We start from the raw sequence: 20,899 nt of genomic DNA on the forward strand, positions 1-20,899 counted from the left end.
ACGCCGGGGCTCTGAGGTGGGCAGGTGCCCAGCGTGGGCCGAGGCCAGGGCCTGAGGAGCCTGAGCTGTGCCCCAGATCCTGACGCAGGAGGACTGGAACGTGGTGCTGTACAACGGCATGGCCTCCACCTCCTCCTGGGCCGCCCTCTACTTCGTGGCCCTCATGACCTTCGGCAACTACGTGCTCTTCAACCTGCTGGTGGCCATCCTGGTGGAGGGCTTCCAGGCAGAGGTGAGGCCCGGGCACGCTCGGTGGGCAGTCCTAGGGCCCTTCCGCATGCCTGTCCCCTCCCCGTGGCCTCCATGCTGGTGAGCCTGCCGTGGGAGCCTCATGTTGCCTGTGGGTCGGGTGCAGGGTGACGCCAACAGGTCCGACTCAGACGAGGACAAGACGTCCGCCCACTTCGAGGAGGATCTCGACAAGTTCAGAGTGCTGCGAGCCACAGGTGTGCGGGCACGGCCATGGGCGTGGGGGCATCCGGTCCTGGCACAGCCAGCGCGGGGGTTCCCGTGGCCGGGACCTGGCAGCTCAGGAGGCCCACCCCACCCAGAGATGAAGATGTCCTCGCTGGCAGTGACCCCCAACGGGCACCTGGAGGGCCGAGGCAGCCTGCCCCCGCCCCTCATCATGCACACGGCAGCCACACCCATGCCCACCCCCAAGAGCTCCCCACACCTGGACGTGGCCCATGGCCTCCTAGACTCGCGTCGCGGGAGCAGCAGCTCTGTGGACCCCCAGCAGGGGGACCAGAAGTCTCTGGTAAGGACCGTCCCCTGCGCTGGCCCTTGTGGTACCTCCTGCCCTGAGATGAGCGAAGGTCCATGGGCTTCGTAAAGCCCTGGCCATGCGAGTCTGGGGGACCAGTGCTGTGCTCTGTGAGCAGGCCAGGGCAGCCGTCCCACAGATGAGCTTCAACCAAACCCCGTGTGGTCCCTGCAGGACGCGGCCGAGGTTGGCCCCACTGGGGAGGGGAGGCAGATGGAGTGGAGGGGAGAGGTGTGCCTCTGGGAGCATGCGTGAGGGCTTAGGACAGGATGCTGAGGTCCTGTGGGGCAGCCATGGGAGCCACAGGAGCCAGCCTTGAGCAGGTACCGTGCAGCACATGCCCAGGTCCCCACGAGGCCAGCAGGGAGTGAAACTCGGCTCCTGCTAGAGGGCCGAGCAGCGTAGCAAGCGGAGGAGAGGCCCGGGCCTGGGTCCAGTTTTGCACCCTAAAGGGGCGGCCAAGTCTCTAGCAAGTGCAGAGTTGGCCCCAGGGAAATGGCGTGCACCTGGCCCCGGATGGCGGGGCCCTCCTGCTGGCCCTCTTGGGGCACAGCAGCAGGGCACCCCTCTGGGCAAACACTGGCACTCGGAGCCCCAGCTGGCTCAGGTCCACCTGAGAATGCAGTGTGGACGGTGTCCTAGTCAGTAGGGCAGCTCGTGTGTGAGACCTGCTGGCCACAAGCCTGGCGGGCGGCGGGAAGGGCCTGCCTGCCAGCAGGCGAGGGGCCCCAGCGCGCGCTCCGCTCACGCCCGCCAGGCCAGCCTCCGCAGCTCGCCCTGCGCCCACTGGGGCCCCGGCAGTGCCTGGAGCAGCCGGCGCTCGAGCTGGAGCAGCCTGGGCCGCGCGCCCAGCCTCAAGCACCGCGGCCAGCGCGGGGAGCGCGAGTCGCTGCTGTCGGGTGACGGTAAGGGCAGCACGGACGACGAGGCTGAGGACGGCAGGCCAGGTGCGGGCTCCAGGCCCAGGGCCTCTCCTGGGCCCCGCGCCAGCCCGCTGCGGCGCGCCGAGTCCCTGGACCACCACAGCACACTGGACCCGCGGCCCGCTGCCCTCCTGCCTGCCAAGTTCCACGACTGTAACGGGCAGACAGTGGCCCTGCCCAGCGAGTTCTTCCTGCGCATCGACAGCCACAAGGAGGACATGGCCGAGCTGGACGACGATATGGAGGACGTGAGTGGGAGGACAGCCGGGCCCCAGCCAGACCCGCCACTGACCCCGCCCCGTCTTGGGGCCTGTCGTGGGTCAGGGCAACGGCTAGCCAGGGGCAGAGTCCACCTCCAGGGATCCCAGTCGGCCCACCTGCCCTCAGGGCCAGGCCTCCCTATCGTCAGGCAGGCTGGGCGGCTCAGGACTGAGTTCCCCAGGGCCCCACTAAGCGTGCCCACTGGCCAGTGGACTCCCATCGTGGTCACGGCCCCTTGCCCAGGAGGGTGGGAGGGTGAGGCTCCTGACAGAGTGAGGAGGAGGCAGCCCCAGCAGGCACCTGGGTGGACCAGCCCCGGGAGGGCAGGCAGGGGCCGCTGGGCTGAGGGCTGCCCCCCCCCCCCCCCAGAGCTGCTGCTTCCGCCTGCACAAGGTGCTGGAGCCCTACACACCCGGGTGGTGCCGCCGCCGCGGGTCCTGGGCGCTCTATCTCTTCTCCCCGCAGAACAGGTGAGGGGTGGCCCCAGCCTCGACCCACGGGGTGACCTCAGGGATGCGGGTGGGCAGCTGCTAGGCCAGGCTGTGTGGGCCACTGGCCATGCTCACCGCCGCCTCCCCAGGCTGCGCGCCTACTGCCAGAAGGTCATCGCGCACAGGATGTTTGACCACGTGGTCCTCGTCTTCATCTTTCTCAACTGCATCACCATTGCCCTGGAGAGGCCGGACATCGACCCTGGCAGCACCGTGAGTTGCCCTGGGAGGCCGGCCTGGGCAGGGCGGGCAGGCGGCGAGCGTGCGGCCCTCCCACTAGCCTCTCCCTGCAGGAGCGGGCCTTCCTGAGCGTCTCCAACTACATCTTCACAGCCATCTTCGTGGCGGAGATGATGGTGAAGGTAGCGTCCCTCTTACCCCACGCCTGCCCGCCCACAGCCCAGCCAGGCCTTCCCACTTATCCCACTGCACTGCCCCCAGGTGGTGGCCCTGGGCCTGCTGTGGGGCGAGCGTGCCTACCTGCAGAGCAGCTGGAACGTGCTGGACGGGCTGCTGGTCCTAGTGTCCCTGGTGGACATCGTCGTAGCCATGGCCTCAGCCGGCGGCGCCAAGATCCTGGGCATCCTGCGGGTGCTGCGCCTGCTGCGGACCCTGCGACCTCTGAGGTGGGGCGCAGGGGATGGGAGGACGGGGTGGGGCACCACAGGTCCAGAGCAGCCAGAGGCCTGGTCCCATCTGCCTGGTGGCCAATCCTGACTCAACCACACATGCCCTGTGTTGGCCCAGGGTCATCAGCCGGGCTCCGGGCCTCAAGCTGGTGGTGGAGACGCTGATCTCGTCGCTCAGGCCCATCGGGAACATCGTGCTCATCTGCTGTGCTTTCTTCATTGTCTTCGGCATCCTGGGGGTACAGGTGGGTGGGCCATCCCTGGGGTGGACGGGTCTAGGGGCCGTAGGGCGGGTGCCCTGGGTGACGGCCACCCCCGTCAGCTCTTCAAGGGGAAGTTCTACTACTGCGAGGGCGCGGACACCAGGAACATCTCCACCAAGGCCGAGTGCCGGGCTGCCCACTACCGCTGGGTGCGGCGCAAGTACAACTTCGACAACCTGGGCCAGGTGGGCGGTGCGTGCCAGCCTCCCAGGGTGGGCTGACCACTGCGAAGCCGGGTGCTGACTCTCCGCACCCGCAGGCGCTGATGTCACTGTTCGTGCTGTCGTCCAAGGATGGCTGGGTGAACATCATGTACGACGGACTGGACGCCGTGGGCATTGACCAGCAGGTGCGATGGTGGCCGCCCCGGGTAGGAGGGGCCCCGTGCCTCGGGCTCCCCTGGGGAGGGGCGGGGCGGGGCGAGGCAGGCCAGGGAGACCCACGCCTGGTGTGCCGCAGCCCGTGCAGAACCACAACCCCTGGATGCTGCTGTACTTCATCTCCTTCCTGCTCATCGTCAGCTTCTTCGTGCTCAACATGTTCGTGGGCGTGGTGGTGGAGAACTTCCACAAGTGCCGGCAGCACCAGGAGGCGGAGGAGGCCCGGCGGCGCGAGGAGAAGCGGCAGCGGCGGCTGGAGAGGAGGCGCAGGAGTAAGGCGCCCCGGGTGGCAGTGGCGGTGGCGGTGGCGGGTCGGTACCTGCACACACTGCCCTGCCGCGGCGCCAGCCCCTGGCCTGCAGCCCCCGCCCCGAATGGCTCTGCACGCGGCCCACCTTGCATGGGGGCCGGGCCTCGTGAGGGTCCAGCAGGCGTGGGCAGTCGGGGCGCCCACTGTGGCAGGAGGCAGGGTTCCCTCTCGGAGGGGCCCAGGAAACGCGACACCCCAGCCCGCACCTGCAATCTAGGGACAGGTTCATTCCGTGGGTCCCCTCCGCGAGAGCCATTAAGCCTCCTGTGAGACAGCTTAGCCCGCAGCTTGGGACCAGGAGGGCTCCCGCTGGCAGGTCCCCAGTGTCCCCAACCTGGCAGCCTCCAGTGACCCCGCCCCCGCAGACCCAGTGGCTCCGCCCACGGTAGGCCCCCAGTGGCCCCGCCCCACTGCGGCCCTCAGACGTCTCCTTGTCTTTCCAGGCACTTTCCCCAGCCCAGGTACCTGCCCTGCCCGCATGCTCAGCCTGCTAACGCTGGCCGGCCGCCACGCCGCATGGGGAAGGAATACAGGCTCGCTGGGGTCCCCCAGGGTGGGCACAGGCTAGGGCCAGGTGCCAGGGGGCGGGGGGAGGCTGTGGTTCGCTTTCCAGTGTCTATGCCGCTGCCCCGTTCTGGCCTGTCGCTCTTGGCGGCTTGCATGCGTGTGTCTCTGCTATGCTCTCAGGGACGAAGGGTCCCCTGGCTCTGCCAGCTGTGGCTGCTCTGTGTTCTATGCTGGCTGCCACCCCTTTGGCCGGCTCAGCTGAGCTGAGCTGAGCTGAGCTCTCTAGTGACTGCATGCCGGACCAAGGAGCATGAGGGTCCGGGATTGGGGGTCATTCTGGTCAGCACCTGCTCTCCCTGGCCCTGGGCTCTCAGCCCGAGTGCATGGTTCTGTGCCGAGGTGGTCCCGGAGCACAGGGCAGCCCATACTGTTCCCATAGGAATCAGCAGCACCACAGGGCTGCTGTGGGCACGGCACTTAGCAGACAGACTTGCGGGGACATGCAGAGGGGGTGACCCCCAGGGAGGTCCTGCCTTCCTGTCATGAGGTCACCCCTACTGACCTCAGAAGGGCTGGGGCCTGGCTGACCCCAGACCACAGATAGTTACCAGGGGCCCATAGGAGGATGGCACAGGAAGGGACTCTACCTGGTGGCTACGATGCATCTTTGCCCAGGCAGGGCCCATGGGGTCTGGGCTTAGAGATTGAAGAGGGTCCGCCCTGCCCAGTCTTTCATCCCACTGCTGGTCCAGGGCCAACATGGCCAGACCTCCTGCTGGCCAGCCAAAGTTCCAGGAGGGCAGTTCTGGGCAGGGGCCCAGGTAGGACACAGGGAGGCTGCCTCAGCTTCTGTGCCTTCCCTGGGGACTGCCTGGACCTCCCCGTCCAGGAGGCCAACTTGCCCCCCGGGCTCCCTGCAGTCCCAGCCCATGGACTCTCACGGAACTGCCTCGCTACAGCAGGGGTCCCTTCCAGGAGAATCCCCTCCGGCCTCCTGCAAGCCCCCAGGGGGCCGCCCAGGACGGCTGGGCCCTCCCGGAGCTGCCCCACTCACTTTGCCGCAGCACTCACGGCCCCTCTCCCCACAGAGGCCCAGCGCCGGCCCTACTACGCCGACTACTCACAGGCACGCCGCTCTGTTCACTCACTCTGCACCAGCCACTACCTGGACCTCTTCATCACCTTTGTCATTGGCCTCAACGTCATCACCATGTCCATGGAGCACTACGACCAGCCCAAGGTGGGCCTGGTGGCGAGTCCAGCCCAGCTTCGCTGCTGTCCAGCCGAGGGTGTTCTTTACGTCTAGGCCGAAACCCACAGTGCCTTCCCTATAGAGTGCTCCCAGGCTGAGGAGCTACGGAAGTCCTTGGCAAGGGCTGGCCCCGGCCCTGTGCTCCCCGCACCCGCGTCCCAGGGCTGTGTGCCAGGGCTCCCCTCTGCCCGCAGCTGGGCATGGAATGGCAGTCTTTAGTCAGAAGCAGCTCAGCCTGCAGAACGATCCTTGCTGTGGAGCTGGGTGCACAAGCATGGTGGGGTGAGGCCTGCATCTTCCCTAGCCTGTCACCTTTGCTGGGTGACACTCCCCAGGCTGGTGGAGACTGGCATTCAGTTGGTGCCCAGTGGCCGGGCTTTGCGAGGCATCCAGGTCAGCAGAGCTGGGGCCACTGCAGCCAGGTGCAGTCACAGGCCCGAGCACCCTGGGTGGGCACTTGTTCATTCACTGCGTCCAGCGCCACCTGTGTGCTGTGCTAGAGATGGATGACCTGGATGACCTGGCTGCCCAAGTAGGCACTGCAGAGTGGCCTGGGCTGGGGCCCTGTGGCCACAGGAGGCCACGTGGGCAGGTGGAGGCTGCAGGACCCAGGGCCCCTCCAGCAAGCCTGCCCTCTGCCCCCAGTCGCTGGACGAGGCCCTCAAGTACTGCAACTACGTGTTCACCATCGTCTTCGTCATCGAGGCGGTGCTAAAGCTGGTGGCCTTTGGACTCCGGCGGTTCTTCAAGGACAGGTGTGGCGGGCACCCTAGCGGCCCTGGGGAACCTTGGGGTCTTCTGAAGTCCTGGTTGTCAGGCAGGAGACTCCTGCTTTGGCCCTGGCTGGGTTCTGGGGTGGTAGCATGCAGAGCTGCACCCTCTGCTGGCCAGGTGGAACCAGCTGGACCTGGCCATCGTCCTTCTGTCCATCATGGGCATCGCGCTGGAGGAGATTGAGATGAATGCCGCGCTGCCCATCAACCCCACCATCATCCGCATCATGCGTGTGCTCCGCATCGCCCGCGGTAGGTGGCCCCCACCTGTCCACCTGGGGTCCCCTAGACTGTCAGTTGGTCCCTCTGGTGGTCTCTGAGGCCTGGGCCCAGCAGGATGTGCCATGGACAGGCCCGAGTTCCCTGCCTGTGCCCAGCGCCCACCTTGGCTGTGTCCAAGGTGTCTGCAACTGATGGGGTGGTCCTGGCTTCCAGATAGGGAGCTCAGGGGTGGTGTCCAGGGCCTCTGGACTGTCGTGGGGGCGGGGTGTCAGCATGACTGCTAATGCTCAGCTTCTGGCCCTAGTGCTAAAGCTGCTGAAGATGGCCACGGGCATGCGGGCCCTGCTGGACACTGTGGTTCAAGCCCTGCCCCAGGTAGGTCAGGGTCTGTGCACTGCCTGAGGGTGGGCATTGCATACCCTCAAAGGACAAGGCTTCAGGGAGGGCCAAGCTCACCGTCCTTCCTCCTCCCTCACACCCTGTGTGTGTAGCTCAGCCGAGCTGGACGAGGGTCATCCACTTTGGCTTGTCTCAGGGCAAGAGCAGTGACCAGTGCCTTCCCTGACCAGTGCGCCTCCAGAGGCAAGGGTTTGCAGAGAGCTGGGGAGGGGCCGAGGCCAGTGGGGGCCAAGGTGGGCTTGATGCAGGCAGATGACCATGGCCTAACCTCGGGGGCAGCCTTGGACCGGCTCAGGCCCAGTGTCTGCACTTCTGTTCCTGCAGCCCCACCTGGTCCTTTCTAGCCTCGGGCCGAAAGGTACCTATTGCATGACCCTGACTACACAGTGCCCAGTCCCTCTGTGCCCTCTTGTGCCCCCTGGCATGGCCCAGCCTGCTGGCCATTTATCCCACCACCTGTGTGCCATGCCCTGCCCTGCAGCTGATGACCTCGAGCCCAGCTGTATGCCTCCTCTCCTGGACACCACTCCCCTGTCCCCCTGCCCTGTTTCCAGCCACCTCCCCTCCATGTGCCCGTCCACCACACACCCGCCCACCAGCCCCCACCCCCACCACCTTCAGCAGAGTAGGAGGCCCATCGGCGTGACATTCCCAAGTGCTGGTTGGTGCCCCACCCTCTGCCCAGCCACCTGGCCAGGCCCACTCAGCAATCCTGAGTGTTCAGATGCTGCGAGGGCTGGGCAGATGCTGTGGGAGGCAGGGACAAGGCCTCTGGTGGCACTCCTGTCCCCTGAGAACAGACCCAGGGCCTGTGACAGGGGCCCCTGAGGTGGAAGTGGCCCCTGCGCAGTGTGAACAAGAGCCCTCAGCGATACCCTCTGGGTCTTGGGAGGAGCCCCTGCTGGGAAGAGGGTGGACAGCCCCAGGGCAGCAGCTCAGAGGTGGACAGTTAGGCATGAGCTGTGGAAGGGTAGAGGCTGGGGCATGGGGAAAGGCCAGGCCAGCTTGGGAGGGGCCCTGGACCTGGGACAAGGACGGGAGGCCCGGGAGGGTCACGGCTCAGGACCAGGTCCAGGCCCTCCTGGGCCCTCACTGCCTTGCCTGGGCCAGGTGTGGGAGCAGGCCCGCGGCTGCGGCCGAGGGCTGACCTTGTCCTGCTTCTCTCTCGTGTAGGTAGGGAACCTTGGCCTTCTTTTCATGCTCCTGTTTTTTATCTATGCTGCCCTGGGAGTGGAGCTGTTCGGGAGGCTAGGTGAGTGTGGCCACACCACACACTCTGCCGGGCACCCCAGGCCCCACGGGCCGACCGGGAAGGCGCCCTGTGCTCCTCCACCCACACAGGCCTGCGGCCAGCTCGGGACCCCAGCCCCGACCCAGGCAGGCCACAGCCCCCTGGTGTCCTGGCCCCGACCTGGCCCCGCCAGCCTTCACCCCACGAGGTCAGCGCTGCGTGGCTCAGGGTCCTCTGCAGGCAGCCCCAAGCGGCTACACGAGGGCGTGGGCACACACCAGCGTGCTCACCACACGCCTCGCCCTGCAGCCCACGTGGCCCTCTCCAGGAGGCAGGCGCTGGTGGCGTGTCCTCTGGATTGTCACTTAAGACCCTGACCCCATCCAGAGACCCTGTCCAGTCTGAGCTGGGGACCCTCCAGAGACAGCCCTGTCCCTGCTGGGCCCTCACCTGGCTATAGGCTCTCCTGGGGCCTGGTGGGCTGTCTGGGAGGTGGCCGTGCTGGTGGTCCCAGACTGCCATCTGCCCTCCTGAGGGCTCCATCCAGCGCTGGCTCCTGCTCAGGCCCCGCACACGTGCAGCCCGGGGACCGACAGCACCCCCGCCCTCCCACCAGGCTCAGCAGCCAGGCGCCTCGCGCCCCAGGGGGACCCGTTGCTCCATGTCCCATTCTGGGGAGTGGGCGGGCTCCAGGGCATAGCCAGGTGGCCTGCGGTACTGCTGGGCGGCTGACGGCAGGGCCTCCCCTGCAGAGTGCACCGAGGACAACCCCTGCGAGGGCCTGAGCAGGCACGCCACCTTCGCCAACTTCGGCATGGCCTTCCTCACGCTGTTCCGCGTCTCCACTGGGGACAACTGGAATGGCATCATGAAGGTAGGGCGGGGCCTGCCCCCGGGCCGGGCGGGCAGGGCCAGCGCGTGACCGGCCGCCCCCCCAGGACACGCTGCGGGAGTGTGCGCGTGAGGACAAGCACTGCCTGGGCTACCTGCCGGCGCTCTCGCCCCTCTACTTCGTCACCTTCGTGCTGGTGGCCCAGTTCGTGCTGGTCAACGTGGTGGTGGCCGTGCTCATGAAGCACCTGGAGGAGAGCAACAAGGAGGCCCGCGAGGACGCCGAGATGGACGCCGAGCTCGAGCTGGAGATGGCGCCCGCGCCCCCCACCCGGCCCTCGCCCCCAGACGGCCCCGGCCTCCGGGCTGCACGCAAGGTGTCCGTGTCCAGGGCACTCTCGCTGCCCAACGACAGCTGCATGTTCCGGCCCGTGGCCCCCGCTGTGGCGCCCCACCCTCACCCACTGCAGGAGGCTGGGATGGAGCCCTGTGTGGGCAGCACCCCCTCAGGTGTGACCCGGGGGGAGGGGCAGGAGGACGGGCGGGCGGAGCGGGGCTGGGGTGAGCTGCAGGTGGGGGCATGGGGAGGGCGCAGGCCCCCCGGCTCAGATGCGTCCCTGCCCCAGGCTTGGCCGCCTCTGCTCACTCGCCGCCCCTGGAGCCTCGTGCCTCCCCGCAGGTCCTGCCCGCCGTGTCCCCCCCTGCCAGGGGCAGCGACCCTCGGCGTGCCCTCTCCCCCCGTGGGGCACCCCGCTCCCCCAGCCTCAGTCGGCTACTCTGCAGACAGGTAGGGAAGCCTGGCCCTGCAGGCCTGGGGCTCCATGGGGTTCCTCCTCTCCATTTGATGACAGGTCACACTGCGGCCCAGGGTGGAAGGCACAGTACCCTGAGGCCCAAATGCTTCCTTCTGCCACCTGGCAGACCTCAGGGCAGGCCCAGCTTGTGGTGGCAGAGCACTGGCCCTGGGGCCCTCACTGCGCCTGGCCCACGCAGCCTGACCCACAGCCCCTGCCCCCCCCCCCCCCCCCATGGCCAGCAGGAAAGCCCCTTAGTGCCGGCAGCTCTTGGGGTGTCCCAACCCCCGGTGTCAAGATGGACTGTGGGGCTGGACAGGGAGGTGCCTGGGCCCCGCCCTGGCCCCCTCAGTGTCCCTGGGCCCTCTGTCAGCTCTGCCCGCAGCAGCTCAGACCCCCAGGGCCCCCCTGCTGGTAGTGGAGTCGGACGCTACACGTGCTTACAGCCTTGCCGGAGGCTCCCACGCCAGCAGCTCCCTGCCCCATCTCACCCTGCTGGCCAGAGTCCTGTTTCTCACCTTGAACCTGTGTCCCTGCAGGAGGCCATGCACAGAGAGTCGCTGGAAGAGCAGGCTGATGGCCCTGGGGACAGTGCCCCGGGATCCACAGAGTCTGTTGAGAAGGCCCCAGCCAGGCGGGCGTCCCTGGGGGGCTCCCCACGGTCCCCACCCTGCTCCCCACAGCCCGCCAGCATCCGCACTCGCAAGCACACCTTCGGACAGCGCTGCATCTCCAGCCGGCCACCAGCCCCTGGCGGAGACGAGGCTGAAGCCTCAGACCTGGCTGACGAGGAGGTCAGCCACATCACCAGCTCTGCCCAGCCCTGGCCGTTGGCCTCGACCCACAGCCTTGCAGCCTCCCCTGTGACCTCCCCTGTGGCCCGAGGGGCAGCAGGCAGCAGGCAGGACCTACGTAGGTTCTGCAGTGTGGACGCTCAGGGCTTCCTGGACAAGCCAGGCCGGGTGGATGTACAGAGGTGGCCCTCCATGGAGCTGGGCAGTGGGGACAGCCACCTGGAGTCCGGGGAGGCCAAGGTCTGGGTCCCTGAGCTTGAGCCAGCCCTGGGGGCACGCAGGAAGAAGAAGATGAGCCCCCCCTGCATCTCTGTGGACCCCCCCGTGGAGGACGAGAGCTCTGCCCGGCCCGCTGCGGCAGAGGGTGGCAGCAGTACTCTTCGGCGCAGGACCCCGTCTTGTGAGGCCACTCTGCACAGGGACTGCCTGGAGTCTGCAGAGGGCCCAACTGCAGGAGGGGATGCTGCGTCCAAGGCAGAGCGGCGGGGCCAGGCCTGCCGGGCAGAGCACCTGACTGTGCCCAACTTTGCCTTCGAGCCACTGGATGTGGGGGGCCTCGGCGGAGACCCTGTACTGGACAGTGGCCACAGTGGGACCCCAGAACCCAGAGCTTCCTCTTCAGGGGCCACAGCAACTCTAGACCCCCATGAAACAGAGGCTTCTTTGCCCCCTGGAGACACCCCAGAGAAGGATCGGGGACTGTTCCTCACAGTTCCCCAAACCCCACTAAAGAAACTGGGGTCCCTCCCAGCCACCCCTGCCCCAGGCGACAGTGCAGACAGACCCGTGTAGCTTGGGCTCTGTGCACCCAGGGCTTTGGCCCTGGGATTGGAGCACCCCCCAGGGTGATGGCCCCAGGTAGGCCGTGAGCAGACCCTGCTCCGGCCCTGTGAAAGGAGGGGTCTGGGGAGAGCGTGGATGCAGGGAGCAGGTGGACGCCCGTCCTCTCCACCTGGGGAGCAGCCTCGCGGTCCCACAAGCCTGCTCTGCGCAGATTCGGTATGGGGTTTTCCTGAGTTTTGCCACCACTACCCGAGGTGCTGGGGCCAGGGGAAGAGGACCGGAAGCTCTCCCGTGGAGGCCCGCAGCTCTGGCCGCACTGACCCCTGGTTTCGTAGGGAGCACGTGCTTGGGCCTCTCGGCTGTGTGGCAGCAGGCTCAGTCCCTCAGGCAACGCAGCCAGCGCCACCTTTGCTCAGTTTGAGTCTATCCTGTCACCCCCAGTGCACTTCACCCCCCTGTCACTCCCCGCCCTGTCCCCTGAGTGTTCCAAAAACATCCCAGGGACTCTGGGAATGGCCACATCACCAGGGAGACAGGAGCCGCGCAATAAGACACCCGCCCCACTCCCAGGGGCCGTCCACCCAGGGTTTTTGGCCTGGGGATTCAGTGGATGCCCTTTGTTTTGTTCTGTTTGTTTTATAAATCCAGGTTAAATGTTGCAATAATCTGATACAGAAAACTCAGCTTCTTAAAGGGAAAAGGGAGGGCCGGGAACAAAGCAGAATAAACATTAACTTATTTAAGAGGCATTCCTGTGTGTCAGAGTCAAGGGCCAGAGGCCAGTAGGGAGGTGGCGAGCCAGGTTCTGTGCGGCCAGCACCTGGCCACCAGGCACAGGAGACCAGCAGCAGCTAGAGGCCAGGCAGGACGAGCCCAGCCAGGAGAGGGGGCCAGGGGAACCCAGGTTTCCCGGCCCCAAGCCCCCTAATTCTGGGATGTGGTGTCAGGTCCAGTTCACATAGGAATGTGGCTGTAGATCCCAGGCTGGTCCAGCTGACCACGCCAGCCTGCGACCAGGTCCCGTCCACCTGGCAGACCAGTGGCCCTCGAGAGTCATCCTGCAGGGCAGAGCAGGGTGAGGGCCACTAGTGGTTGGTGGGGGGGCCTTGCTGGACTCCAGGCCCCTAGCACCAGCATGTCTGGCCTGATGGTGCCACTGTCTGCGCTGGGGTAGGCCTGGCTGCAGGTCTCTGTCCACCGTGGAGGCTCTGGGAGGGGGCAGGTTATGGGGAGACGGGAGCACCAGCCCCTGCACTGGCAGAGTGAGGAGGGGCCACACCCCTGTCCAGGTCCATGTACCAAGGTTTGTGGACCAGCTTCTTCCCACCAGGGTCCAAAGGATAGCAGGCGGGCTCATCACCGCCCTCCTGTGTGGCCACAGCCCTTCACCCAGCTCCTTGTCCCAGGGTTGAAGTCAGCTGAGGCTTTTGGGAAGCAGATGGGCAGGATCTGGCTGCAGAAAATCACAGGGGTGCTCAGTTACACCAAGGCAACATCCCCACTAGACCCCAGTAGTCCTGGGGGCTTGGAGTACAGGACAGTTTGCCCCGTGGTGGAGAAATGGGAGACAGTGGTCTTCAGCTCCGCCAGGTGGATGGACTGGTAGTCAGATGAATTCAAGGACCTGGAAGGGTGGGGTGGATGGGTGTGGGGGCGTCCCTTCTGGGAGACAGCCAGCTACAGAGGCAAGAAGTCAGTGTGCAGCCCACCAGACCCTGCCCCTTCAGAACTCGATGTCCAGCTTGTCCCCCTGGAGAACCAGGTATGGAGCACTGACTGCTGCTCAGGTTCCTGCTGCCCTGAGCTGGGTCCTGTCCAGAAGGGTAGATTGCAGACTTCAGCAATGGGGCGAGAGGAAGCCACCCCTCCAGAGGTGTGCAAAGACGTGCAGAAGCACTTCGTGCTGGCTGGGCTCTGGAAACTTCCAAGGCCAGTACCGACCGTCTGGTGGCCAGGAAGGCCTCAGAGCCCTGGGACTGCTCGCTGTACTGTGGTCCTCCTTATCACCGAAGAGGAGACTGGAGCTCAGGTTCCAGGCTCAGGAGTGAGTCAAAGGCCAAGAGGTGTCCTCTGCACCGTCAGTGTGCCCCTGGGCCTGGACACTCACACTGTCCCCACTCACCCCAGACACACCCAGAGAAGCTGTGGGCAGCTGTGAGCACCCACAGGGCTGGGCGGGGACCTGCCACAAATATGCACTTTCCTCAGGTGGAGGCTGGCCTGCCATGGCCACATGCAGCATGGTCCCCACGATCCAGTGTCCTGCATCGAAAACCTGGGACTGGACACACCCTGAGCTGGAAGAGAAGGGGTTGCTGCTGGCTCTCCAGAGGCCAGCATCCTGCCTGCTACGGCCTCCCCACCTGTTCCTGGGGGTCTCCTTCCTACATCTTCAGCTTCTTATCTGCTGGGCCCTCTCCAGAGGTATTGTGGATACAGAAATGACACCCAGAAGCCCAGGCGGTGGTTTCTAAGCACCTTTCAGGGCTCCTCAGGGTGACAGAGGTCTGGACCAGGGCAGGCAGCCCCAGGAATCAAGGGAGGCTCAGAATGACGGACCCTAGGAAGACCCAGGCAGCTAGGGGAGCGGGTCCCAGCCAGGGCAGGGCTTGGAACCAGACAGGTGGTGTCACCCCAGTGACAACTGTGCTAAATGCCAGCAAATTGTGCGCTCTATCATGGTCAGGGTCTTCTTACATAAGCTCCACCTCAGATATCAGAAGCTAAGTCACAGAGGTCAGCATGCAGGGCCCTCCCTGGCTAGCTCTAGGTCCACTTGAGCTTGCACATAGAGTAGATGAGAACCTGGAAGACCCAGTGAAATGGGAAACTGCCTGCTGGTGGAAACGGGGCCCCTTGTCCCGGAACACACCGACACCAGGGACAGCAAGGTGACCGGCTAAGCGGGGAGGAGCCAGGGCAGGAGAAGGTAGGGCGGGCTGTGAGTGCAGCGCCCGTGTGGCCTCACGGTGTCTCCCCAAGGACGCAAACCAGCTGCCAAGGGAAGCAGTGCCACCCGGCGGGAGCGGCCCTCAGCTCCCCTCCGCCAGGACAGTGGAGGACACTCCTGATGAGCAAGTGGCCTTGCCTGGCCTGCAGGCGCCACCTGGGATAGACACCATGTCCCCTCGGGGCTCTTCCTGCGATCCTCCCTTCCACTCCCCACACTGGTCGAAGACGCACCTGGGTGCAGAGCCTCGTGGACACCTTAGGGAAAAGGAAAGACAGGCCCGTGGTGAGGCAGGCTGCCTGGGGAGGGACAGCCAGCACTGCAGGCCCAAGAGATCGCCTCCGGGCCCCAGGCCAGCCTGGGGTGGGTGTCCCCCTCCCCAGCAGCTGAAGCCATGATCCATCGGGCCTGGCAGGTGGGGCCAGGACAAGAGGGCTGGTTGCCAGTAATCTTCCCAAGCCCAGGACAGGTGAGACCAGCCACAGGCCGTAAACAGCAGCTGGGAGGCACAGCGCTGCCCAGCCCCAGCCCACCTCACCCCTCCAGGTCTCCCTGAAGGGGGAACTTGCCCAGGTCCAGGCACTGCCAGCCCCCCGACCTTGTGCCTGGCCCTGGGCTGACTGCCAGTGTGTGGGCCAAGGGGCACCAGGACCTTCCATGAAGAGCTCAGCCTCCTGAAGTACCAGAGTTCCTGCTTGGGGCTGCCAGCTCCCGGTGCCCCCAGGACCAGGCATCTGGCTATCAAGCTTCAGTTCTGTGGCGAGTGGCAAATCCAGCAGCTCCAGGCAACCAGAGTCAGTGGGTCCACCCACCTGACCAGGACACAGGTGTCCCCAGCAAGTTCACCATGCCCACAACCAGGCTGGGTCATACACCAGACACAGCCAGGAGCAGCAGGAAGCCATGGGCCCGAGGCCCGAGCATCTGCCCACTGCAGGCAAGGATGGTCCACCCTGAAGCCTGGACCTGTAGGGTGGTGTGGAGATGACCACACACCTGCTGCCCTGGCAGGGAGTGAGAAGGAGGAGACCAGAGCTCCACCAAAGGCCCCACCTGTTCCTGTATCTCTATGTGGACACTATAGCCCAGGCAGCAAGTAGACAGCTTGGAGGCAAAGTGAGACCACAGAGGGACAAGTTGGGACCCAGGTGTCCCTGTTGCAAACCCAGAGTGTGGATGGGGTCAATGCCACCCCCTCCAGGAAGGCTCCCCTGTTTTCTGCAGGGCACACCTCCCCTGACAGCCTCCGGGAGGGAGCCCAGTCTTCAGGGTTCTCCTCCCGAGGCCCAGATGCCTGGGCGAGGCAGCTCAGGACTCCTTGATGACCTGCCCCTCCCATGTCCTGTCCTCACATCTGTCCCCGGGTCCCGGGTCTCCACCATAGAGCAGACAAGGCAAAGCCCCACAGCTGACCAGTGCAAGCAGGGCCTCCTGTCTGACTGGAGCCCGACTGAGCTGACTGGGGTCTGGGCGCAGCCTAAGATTTTCCCACCCCGTCCCCAGTCCCATGCACAGGCCAGGGTTGGAGGGCCCCACCAAGACCCCCTAGGGCAACGCCTCTCTTGGATGTGGGGAAACTGAGGCAGGAGGTGGTTGCCTGAGGGTGCAGCAGGCTGTGGCTCCACAAGGCCAGGGCTCAGCCCCCCTCACGCCAGCACGTGGTCCTGGCGAGGCTCAGGTGCACGATAAGAGTCTGACCTGGGGATGAGCAGGCAGTGTGCTGGGCGAGGCCCACCTCCCTCCCACGGACCACACCTGGGAGGTGGCCGCTGGGGGAAGGTGGAACCTGCCTGGCCAACCCAGAGCACGGAAGCTGGTTGGGGTCCAGGTGTCCCCAGCCCAGGCCGCCCCTACCCGGGGCCCAGCAGCCTCATGTTGCCCAGTGAGAGTGGGGTGAATGGTCTTCACGGAGCCAGATCCTGAGGGGACTTCAGGGCCTTCACCTGTGCCAGCTTCACCTTTGGGGACCCCTGCCCCCCATCACCCTGCTGCCCACAGAGCCCTTGACTCCCCAGATCCCAGGCCTGCTGTTGAGAAAGACACTCCACATCATCCTGTTGACTCCCTTGGCGTCCCTATGATGGCTGCCGCTTCCTCTCATCTGACAGAACTCAGGGAGGGGGTGGCCTGGCCGTGGCCATGTCCCCAGCCAGCAGGGTCTTCTCTAGCCCAGACCCCAGGAGAGCTTGAACTTGGGGCTGCATCTGCCTGCAGTGAGCTGACCATCTGGGCATGTCCCTAGGGAGGAGCCCTGGATGGTGAGACAGGGTCTGGGCCCGACCTCCATGGCCCCAGCTCGCCTGGCCCGGGAGGGCCGACACACACTTCTGTCAACTGCAGTTGGGCCAAGCTGGGCTGAGCTGCTCAGGGATCCAGGACCAGATAAGAGGAAAGCCACCCTGCCCTCTCTTCTCCAGACCTGCCATGTCCCCACAATGTCATCTCTCCTGGGACACCTTGAGCCCTGGTCCCCTGTGCACGACCTATAATCTTGTCGAAGGACATCTGAATGTACTCACTGGAGTTTTAACACTCAGAGGAGGTCACTGCCCCCTGCGGTGACCCCTGGAGAGAGAGAGGTGGGCCGTGGAGTGGAGGTGAGGAGAGGAAAATATCTCCAGGTTTATCTCTTGTTTTTATAATGGGCACACATCGTGTTTGTCAGACTCCTCCAAAAGATCACTTCCAGAGATTCTGAAGATGAAACCAGCATATTTGTATTTGAGGACTAAAAGGCGAGAGAAGCAAATATTTCTTTAAAAAGTATCTTCTCAGCTAGGTGTGGTGGTGGTACACACCTATGATCCCAGAGACTCAGGAGGCTGAGGCAAGAGGACTGCAAGTTCGAGGCCAGCCTCAGCAACTTCAGGAGACCCTATCTCAAAAGAAAAAGATCTAGGGCTGGGGTTGTGGCTCAGTGGTAGAGTGCTTGCCTAGCATGTGTGAGACACTGGGTTTGATTCTGAGCACCACATGTAAATACATGAATAAAATAAGGGTTCATCAACAACAACAAAAAAATTTTTAAATTAAAAAAAAAAAAAAAAAAAAGATCTGGAGATGTATCTCAGTAGTAGAGCAGCACCCCTGGGTTCAATTCCTAGTACCATACCTACCCAAAAAGTTTCTTCTTGCCCAAAAAGCCTTAGAATCATCCCAAAGGAGGGTGCTGGCTTCTCTATCTTGTTTACAAGCATAATCATGTCTAAATACACAACACAAGCAGGACCTGGGAGCAAGCACAGAGCTTGCCAAGGACCAGGGTGAGGTGCCTAGCCAGAGACCTCAACATGGACGGTGAGTCAGAAGCCAAAGTCTCTCCCAGCAAAGAACAGAGACAGGGCCAAACAGGGTTCTTAGGAACCTGGGCCTCTCTGTCCATGAGTTCTCACAGGTGCGCTGCTCCTGGGAGGAAGGGGCCACCTCGCAGTCTGCACACGACATGCTGCGTGCCTGGAGAGAAGGCAGGGTTCGACCTCAGGGGAAACCTGCAGCCTGGCTGTCGTCTCATCCCAGGAGACTGGATGAAATGCAAACCGGCCTGACAGCAGCAGCACAGGACTCCCACAGGAAAGGGCACAAGGCCAGAGTGAGATGTCCACTTGAGGAGGGCTGCGTGCTTGAAGGCACGGCCCTCCGGACCCCAGCCCAGCCCTGGATGGGGACAACGGGACTCACGGCTCAGCCAGGCCCCAGGTGTGGAGAAGGGCTTGTTCCAGGGAGCATTGTCCTCCTTGATAATCACAAAAACGCAACAGACCCGGAGAGAGGCCACTGCACGTACGCAACGGCAGGAGGCTGAGGCACAGGTCGGTTGCTGGGGTGCACCGTGGCACACATCTGGTGCCCCAAGAGAAGGAGAAGGCACCCGGAACCCAGCCACTCCCCTCGCCAAATGCACATGTCTGAACAGCTCAGCTGCCCCAGTCTGAGGGCCTGGAGTGGAGACCCTGCAGCCCACCCGCAGCAGCCAGAATGCAGCTGCCACACAAGCCTGCGCAGGGGCAGAAGGCGTGACCCTGCTGGCCGTCACAGGGCGACGCTCAGGGGAGGCCAGCCCTGGAGGGGCTCCAGGCAGACCAGAGAACGCTGGACTTAGGCAGACGCCTTGCACCCCTGGCGGGTCTGATGGGGCTCTGCCCGCTGAGCAGGCTCTCTCTCTGCCTGGCTGCAAGCGCGTCCCCTACCTTCCTCTTTTCAGTCACCCGCGTGGTTCTGCCTCCCACTCACCACAAAGAGAAGTCGGCCTAGGGACCAGGCGCTGACAGGGAGGCCCCACACACCACCAGAGTCCAAGCCTCCGGCCAGGGACCCCACAAAACAGCCGCTGCACCCAACCCTAACTGGACCCCTCTCTTCCCTGGTGACACCCACAGCCACAAACACAGTGACCACCATGATGCTTTCCCTGAACTTTAATGAGACCCAGCAGCCGGGAGGATCAGCACTGCACCAGCAGGCTGGGAGGGGTGAGGGGCCTGCAGAGCAGCGGGAGAGGAACTGGGAGGAGGAGTGACGCCCCTGGGAAGGAACCAGCATGGGTGCAGGAGGGGACTGATCTACCCTGACCAGGCTGGCAACCCTGCCCATCAGGGGACCTCGGGGACATAGTGGTGGATCCAGTCCAAGTAGTGGGTGAGACGGGTGTAGACACCTGGCCGGTTGGGCTGAGCACAGCCCTCACCCCAGCTGACCACACCCGCCTGCAGCCAGGTGCCCTTCACCTTGCAGACCAGGGGCCTCTGGAGGTACCCTGGGGAGGGCAAGAGTCAGTGACAAGGGGCAAGCCCCGCGTGGGGGCACAGGGACAAGGGCCCACCTGGCAGGAGTCACGTCCTTTATTCCCAGCACACAGCATGTCATCGCGGATGATGTGAACGCTGTCCCCTGTGTAGAGTCCCATGTGGTACTGCCTGTCACAAAGGTGGTTTTCCACAATGGGATTTTCGCCTGCTTCGGGGGAAATAGTGGTGGGAGGGGCTCTGGGGTGAGAGAAGAGGGAGCAGCCTCAGGAGGGTGTCGATCGGCGCCCAAAGGGAACCCCAAGGCTGGGCTGCACTGTGGTCTGTGCCCTCCCGCCGTCACCCACCGCCATAATCCACATCGCCCTAGCCTGTCCCCCAGCACGGGGTCCCTGAAGGGAAGGCCTCCGAGGCTGGGGGCAGGGAGACGGGGTGCACATGGTCGGGGAGGTCCACAGGCTCCTCCAGCTCCAGCAGGGCGAGGTCCCCCTCGTGGGCATCATAGCAGCTGGGGTGAGGGTGATCCTGCTGAGGGGCAGCAGCTGGTCTCGGTAGTAAAGGTGCTGCTGGCGAAGCTGCAGCCGGAAGAGCTCAGGGCTTCGGATCGCCCTGGGAGAGGACGGCCCACTCAGGAGGCTGCAGAGTGCCTGGGGCCACAGGGGAGCCGCCCCGTCCGCCTGCGGGCCAGGCACTCACGGTCCCGGCACTCACGGTCCCAGGCAGTGAGCAGCAGTCGCACCCACTGCGGTGGACAAAGGAGCCTCACACAAATGCTCCCAGTATCTGGTGTTGACTCTCAGGCTCACTTGCCAAGGCCACCTGCTCTCAGGGGCCTCCCGTCCCCCAACAATGCCCATTCGCTCCAGAGCTGCTCCTGGCACTGGGGCAGGGAGTACCCTCAGCACCAGGGTGCAGGCCAACCCCTAGATCAGCCTCCCCTGTGCTGGGGTAATGCAGGGCTCTCTGAGTCCACCTGCCCCAGCCTATGCAGCATGGGGCAGGGGGTGGCCAGGGAAGGGGCAGGGAAAGGGCAGACCCAGGGCAGGACTAACCAGGGGCCCCGTGGACCAGGCTGGACAGGAGGGGCAGTACCAGCAACAGTAGGTTCAGCATCTGGAAGGAGTGAGCAAGGCCAGCGTGAGCCCAGGCAGGGAACAGCACTGGGCCAGGTTGGCAGAGCGTGGGATGCAGAATGGAGCTGGGGCCCATATGGATCAGGGCGCTGGTCTGGACCTCAGGGCTCCAGGGCTGAGGCCTAGCCATTCTGCTCCAGGGTGACACACAGATGTCAAGGGTTCTGAGTGAGGGACACTTACCCTGACCAGTCCCTGTTCTTCTCTACCCAGCTAGCTCCCCTCCCATTTATCCTTCCAAACCAGGATGGGTCAGAGAAGGGCACCCCACCCTCCAAGGCAGATGTGGAGGAAGCGGTGACTCAGACCCAGGGCCACCGCGTGACACGTGCCCCACCACCAAGACGCCCACCTGAAATCCCAGGCCCTGATGTTGGGAAGTGAGGCGACCACAAGACGCCCACCTGGAATCCCAGGCCCTGATGTTGGGAAGTGAGGCGACCACAAGCCCACCTGGAATCCCAG

General features: G+C 64.5%; 1 protein-coding gene and 1 pseudogene across 6 annotated transcripts in view; one reads left to right on the forward strand and one right to left on the reverse strand.

Annotated features, from left to right (window-relative positions):
* CACNA1H (calcium voltage-gated channel subunit alpha1 H) overlaps window positions 1-12,322 on the forward strand; it is a 52,805-nt gene extending 40,483 nt beyond the window's left edge. Inside the window, exons 14-35 of one of the 5 annotated variants that reach the window (XM_079121874.1) lie at window positions 77-232; window positions 356-446; window positions 552-760; window positions 1,524-1,937; window positions 2,320-2,420; window positions 2,531-2,654; window positions 2,735-2,803; window positions 2,883-3,067; window positions 3,189-3,315; window positions 3,393-3,518; window positions 3,593-3,682; window positions 3,793-3,985; window positions 4,467-4,484; window positions 5,619-5,770; window positions 6,428-6,537; window positions 6,674-6,807; window positions 7,082-7,152; window positions 8,350-8,428; window positions 9,160-9,281; window positions 9,346-9,748; window positions 9,865-10,025; window positions 10,572-12,322. In XM_079121874.1, the coding sequence (XP_078978000.1) occupies window positions 77-232; window positions 356-446; window positions 552-760; window positions 1,524-1,937; window positions 2,320-2,420; window positions 2,531-2,654; window positions 2,735-2,803; window positions 2,883-3,067; window positions 3,189-3,315; window positions 3,393-3,518; window positions 3,593-3,682; window positions 3,793-3,985; window positions 4,467-4,484; window positions 5,619-5,770; window positions 6,428-6,537; window positions 6,674-6,807; window positions 7,082-7,152; window positions 8,350-8,428; window positions 9,160-9,281; window positions 9,346-9,748; window positions 9,865-10,025; window positions 10,572-11,618 (4,182 nt within the window). In that variant the 3' untranslated portion in view covers window positions 11,619-12,322. The remainder of the gene's footprint in view (window positions 1-76; window positions 233-355; window positions 447-551; window positions 761-1,523; window positions 1,938-2,319; window positions 2,421-2,530; window positions 2,655-2,734; window positions 2,804-2,882; window positions 3,068-3,188; window positions 3,316-3,392; window positions 3,519-3,592; window positions 3,683-3,792; window positions 3,986-4,466; window positions 4,485-5,618; window positions 5,771-6,427; window positions 6,538-6,673; window positions 6,808-7,081; window positions 7,153-8,349; window positions 8,429-9,159; window positions 9,282-9,345; window positions 9,749-9,864; window positions 10,026-10,571) is intronic. The other 4 variants (XM_079121875.1, XM_079121878.1, XM_079121876.1 and 1 more) reach the window with 4 other exon arrangements.
* A 6,826-nt stretch (window positions 12,323-19,148) lies between these two features.
* On the reverse strand, window positions 19,149-20,414 carry LOC306650037 (tryptase beta-2-like; annotated as a pseudogene). Its single transcript has 5 exons — window positions 20,354-20,414; window positions 20,013-20,181; window positions 19,649-19,910; window positions 19,379-19,541; window positions 19,149-19,312 (listed from the first exon to the last, which is right to left on the reverse strand). The product of its transcript is annotated as a tryptase beta-2-like (transcript).
* Between the last annotated feature and the right edge of the window lie 485 nt (window positions 20,415-20,899).

This window comes from Sciurus vulgaris, assembly GCF_902686455.1.
Source record: "Sciurus vulgaris genome assembly, chromosome: 18".
NCBI lineage: Eukaryota > Metazoa > Chordata > Mammalia > Rodentia > Sciuridae > Sciurus > Sciurus vulgaris.